The sequence below is a fragment of the Corylus avellana genome, chromosome ca1, assembly GCF_901000735.1.
Source record: "Corylus avellana chromosome ca1, CavTom2PMs-1.0".
In the NCBI taxonomy this organism is placed as follows: Eukaryota; Viridiplantae; Streptophyta; class Magnoliopsida; order Fagales; family Betulaceae; genus Corylus; species Corylus avellana.
In genome coordinates this window covers 14,557,331-14,562,192 of record NC_081541.1, presented here as the reverse complement: position 1 = coordinate 14,562,192, position 4,862 = coordinate 14,557,331, and the positions used below count along the sequence as shown (strand labels likewise).

The 4,862-nt window shown below is 35.9% G+C and overlaps 1 protein-coding gene across 1 annotated transcript; it reads right to left on the bottom strand.

Moving 5' to 3' along the window:
* Nucleotides 1-2,939: 2,939 nt before the first annotated feature.
* LOC132166916 (CASP-like protein 1D1) lies at nucleotides 2,940-4,661 on the bottom strand. Its single transcript, XM_059577774.1, has 3 exons — nucleotides 4,390-4,661; nucleotides 3,515-3,641; nucleotides 2,940-3,415 (listed from the first exon to the last, which is right to left on the bottom strand). The coding sequence occupies exons 1-3, from the start codon at nucleotides 4,608-4,610 to the stop codon at nucleotides 3,191-3,193; spliced, it is 573 nt and encodes a 190-aa protein (XP_059433757.1). The 5' UTR covers nucleotides 4,611-4,661; the 3' UTR covers nucleotides 2,940-3,190.
* Nucleotides 4,662-4,862: the final 201 nt, after the last annotated feature.

The following is a 4,862-nucleotide window of genomic DNA, read 5'->3' as shown; positions in this document are numbered from 1 at the left end:
TAAATAAAGCCGTCGATCACAACAAAATTGAGAGATCGTCATAAGAGAATGTTAGAAAACACCATAGAAGTGTCATAAGACTTTTAAAGAGAAAGAAAAGAGAGAGAGCGCGGAAGCGGAAAGAGACGTATGAGCTACATCTTGTATAATCACTATATCAAACAATATTACATAGTTCTTTATTTATAGAGAGACAATGAGTAGTAACCAAGAAACCCTAAAGTAGACCTAAACTAATTAAGGAATAAAATAAACCTTACAAGAAAATGTAATAACGGAGAATAAAAATATTCTAACATAAAGAGAAATAACTTGTTAAGGAAAATATCAATAAACTTAATTTATAAAATATTCCAACATTTGTTGAAATAATGATGATGCAGAATATTGAGCAGAAGCAATATAGAGAATGAACACAAAGAACTTACATGTGATTCGGTGTTAGACACCTATGTCTACCACTCAGAATACCCCTCAGGGCTACATTGAGCTCATTAACTTTTTGTTTGTCTACAATACAAAGGTCCTTATTTATAGGGTAATATCTAAATACAAGTATAGTAAGGGATTTGATTACAATCATAATATTTTATTACAATCAGCCCATAAATAGAGAATATTTGATATCAACGTAATTATGGAATATATAGAAAATATATTATATTTTCCGTATATTCTAACATCTCATCTTAAACTTAAGGTGGAATATTTTGGAACCTTGAGTTTGAAATCCGAAACAATGGTAACAGCAGTGGCGGAGGCTGGGAACGAGCTGTAAATGGTGGAGGCTACTGGAGAAGATAGAGGTTGGCGAGTGGCCAGTAACGGCGGCAGGTGGCTGGTGAATGCAGATTCAAAAAAAGGTCGACAACATGCCAAACTCCAAAAAGGGGCTGACAATGGGCTAGGGTTGATAACAAGCCAAACTTCAAAAGGAGCCGACAACGGGCTATGGCTGACAATGAGCCAAACTTCAAAAGGGGCCGACGACCGGCTAAAATCCAAAAGGGGCCGACAACGGGTCAGGGCTGATCATGAGCCAAAAAGAAAGGGGTCGATGAGGGGCCAAAATCGAAAAAGGGAACAAAAATAAAAAGAAAATGAGCCCACTTGGACGGTTATCAGATTGGCGCATCAAACCTAACCGGTGTGTGGCGCGCGTGGTGATGTATGTAGGAGCGTGGCAGGTGGATGTAGTGGAACAATGAGATTGTTGGAGAGAACACCAAAAAACGTTAATGACGTTGAAGGCCACAAGAAAGTAGCTCTGATACCATGTTAAAATAATAATGATGCAGAATATTGAGCAGAAGCAATATAGAGCATGAACACAAAGAACTTACAGGTGGTTTGGTGTTAGACACCTACGTTCACCACTCGGAATACCCCTAAGGGTTATATTGTGCTCATTAACTTTTTGTTGGTCTACAATACAAAGGTCCCTATTTATAGGGTAATGTCTAAATACAAGTATAGTAATCAAATTCCCTTGATTTGATTACAATCCTAATATTTGATTACAATTAGCCCATAAATGGAAAATATTTGATATCAACGTAATTATGGAATATACGAAAAATATATTATATTTTCGGTATATTCTAACACTTTCATTTCAGATTATATACACCCACACACACACACACACACACACACATATTTATCAAATCAATGTTGGCGTTCCATGTAAGTTGGACTTTGTAGACAATGACTAATCCAATCCCGACGCGTATTATCATTATCATTTGTCGCCACCCTGGCTGCCTCTAACAACTTGTTTATCATTCACAACAAATTTCTTTTTTGTTCTTACCCGATCCACCTCCATTATTGGGAGAAGTCTTTTTGTTCTTTTTTTTGTTTTTTTGTTTTTCTTTTCGGATTGTTGGAGATTTTCATTTTGCATAAGAGGCCCCCTTTAATTGGCATAATTTGCAATTTGGATAGAGTTTCATAGAGAAGAAGGTTAATGAGCCCACTTGGACGAATTGGCACATCAAACCTAATCGGTGTGTGGCACGCGTGGTGACGTATGTAGGAGCGTGGCAGGTGGATGTAGTGGAACAATGAGATTGTTGGAGAGAACACCCAAAAACGTTAATGACGTTGAAGGCCACAAGAAAGTGGCTCTGATACCATGTTGAAATAATAATGATGCAGAATATTGAGTGGAAGCAATATAGAGCATGAACACAAAGAACTTACGAGTGGTTTGGTGTTAGACACCTACGTCCACCACTCGGAATACCCCTAAGAGCTATATTGTGCTCATTAACTTTTTGTTGGTCTACAATACAAATGTCCTTATTTATAGGGTAATGTCTAAATACAAGTATAGTAATCAAATCCACTTAATTTGATTACAATCATAATATTTGATTACAATTAGCCCATAAATGGAGAATATTTGATATCAACGTAATTATAGAATATACGAAAAATATATTATATTTTCAGTATATTCTAACACTTTCATTTCAGATTATATACACCCACATACACACACACACACACATATATATATATATATATATATATATATATATATATCAAATCAAGGCTGGCGTTCCATGTAAGTTGGACTTTGTAGACAATGACTAATCCAATCCCGACGCGTATTATCATTATCATTTGTCCCCACCCTGGTTGCCTCTAACAACTTGTTTATCATTCACAACAAATTTCTTTTTTGTTCTTACGCGATCCACCTCCATTATTGGGAGAAATCTTTTTGTTCTTTTTTTGTTTTTTGTTTTTCTTTCCGGATTGTTGGAGATTTTCATTTTGCATAATTGGCATTATTTGCAATTTGGATAGAGTTTCATAGTGAAGAAGGTTGTGAAAGTTCACTTAAATTTACATTTTTATATTACAAACCTTTTTTAGGAGAACAAAAAAAAGATTTAACAGAGTCTAAAACACAAGAACAACAAAGAAGCTGCACAAATACAACACTATCATATAATTGTGTTTTAAATTCAATAACATGTCACATATAGATGATGAATTAAAAACCACACCAAAGACAAATCAAAGACAATATCATGTGCAGATAATAGGCAAGTGGACAACACGTACAGATATACACAAATAGCAAACGTTGAGAGATTTTATACATGCAACACAATTTTCTGGAGGGTTGTGCATGGCCAGAAAATTGGATATATTTTTGGACTTTCAGAGGCTCGATCTACTTGGGGATCCGACGGTGGAGAGTGAAAATGGAGAGCCAGATGAGCAGGACAAGCACAACGGAAGCGAACAAGGAGACCGCAAGGGAGCCTGCCAGATGTCTGCAAAATTTGTCGTAGGTGCTGCACACCTTACCCCATTGCACGTGGTCGTTGCCTTTTAACCCCACATATGCAATACTACCTGCAGAGCCCGTTGCTGAAGCTACCAGCCCTAATATCAACTGCATCACAAGTAATATATATTGTACATGGATTAGATACATAATCCTCATATATATATATATATATGCAACGAATATTGAAAAAGAAAGCTTAATTACCACATCCCAAACTGCAAAATGGAGCAAGAACTTTGTTGAGGAGATTGGTTTGTACAGGACCGCGATTGATGCCAATATTGTGAGGATACTATAGAGGCCAGCTACGGAAAGCGCCACCACAAAATATCTGCATGAAATATTTAATTAAAATATAAGGTAAATTGATAGAGATAATATTCAAATTGAGGATTTTGAACTCTGATATTATGTTAAATCATCATTTATTCTAAGAGTTTAAACGGATAAAAAATAGTAAATTCAATTATTTATTTAATATTTTAAAATAAAATTTATTTTCAAAAATTATATTTTTATTAATTGTGTTTAAAAAAATTGCTATTTTTTTTATAGCATACATTTTGAAACTGGTAAACGACAGGGACACTAATGGATAAGCTTAAAACAAGTCCGAATGTCTTTCCTTTCATCTTTTGAACCTTTCTGCACTTACTTAACGAACAAGCTTTGTACTTGTAATTACGACTCTATATTAATTCTACCGTAGACCCTACTACCCTTCTATATATGCATACGTCAGGCAATTAAATCATATGCTATATATGCTCCTATACTGTAATCTTTCTTTTTATTTTATTTTATTTTTAAAGGAAATAAAACTAAACATTGCATGCATGGATATCTAATTATATAATTAGACCCAAATTTTTGGTCTAATTAATAAGAGTGCATGCATGGCGGAATGAAGATAATCCGATTAGTACAATTTAGGAGGGCAAAATGATATTTTTAATTGAAAAGACCATTTTGTCCTCGTATTTTTGTCTAATCGGTTCCTCTCCATTTCAAAGCTCTCCATTAATTTCCTTTGAAATGGAGAGGATCTTTTTGAATGCATGGCGTGCAACTTTACTTACATGAAAGCTGGCGAATGACTAAACTTGGCCTTGCGACTTCCTGCTAACCCGGGAATTAGCTTCGTTTGGTTGCTAGTGACTATCACGAGGACAGCTGTCAGAGCCGATGCAAACAATAGGACCCTGAGGGCCACATCCACAGCAAAATAGTTCTTGGTGGCCGGCGGGGGTGGCCGGACTTCCTTTCCGTAATCTGTGTCGGGCTTATCACTGGAAGCCATGGGACAGCGAGAGTCTTGTTGTAGGAGATGGTGTTAGATAAGAGAAAGATGAACAATAAACATGCATGTGTGTATATATATATATATATATAAAAAAAAGAGATGTTTGGGGCATGCCAACACGTCTGAAAATAAAAGCAAGTTGGAGTTCCCGGCACGACAAGCGATCAATTGATTGGGATTGTATCTTGTTTTAGTCGTTGGGAGCCTTCTCCTTTATCTAGTATAGATGGAGACAGCTATTTTTCCACA

Coding starts and splice junctions, on each gene's coding strand:
- LOC132166916 (XM_059577774.1), bottom strand. CDS start 4,610: ATGGCTTCCAGTGATAAGCCCGACACAGATTACGGAAAGGAAGTCCGG. Junction 3,642..4,389: donor AGTCATTCGCCAGCTTTCAT/GTAAGTAAAGTT, acceptor TATTTCATGCAG/ATATTTTGTGGTGGCGCTTT. Junction 3,416..3,514: donor ATTTTGCAGTTTGGGATGTG/GTAATTAAGCTT, acceptor CTTGTGATGCAG/TTGATATTAGGGCTGGTAGC.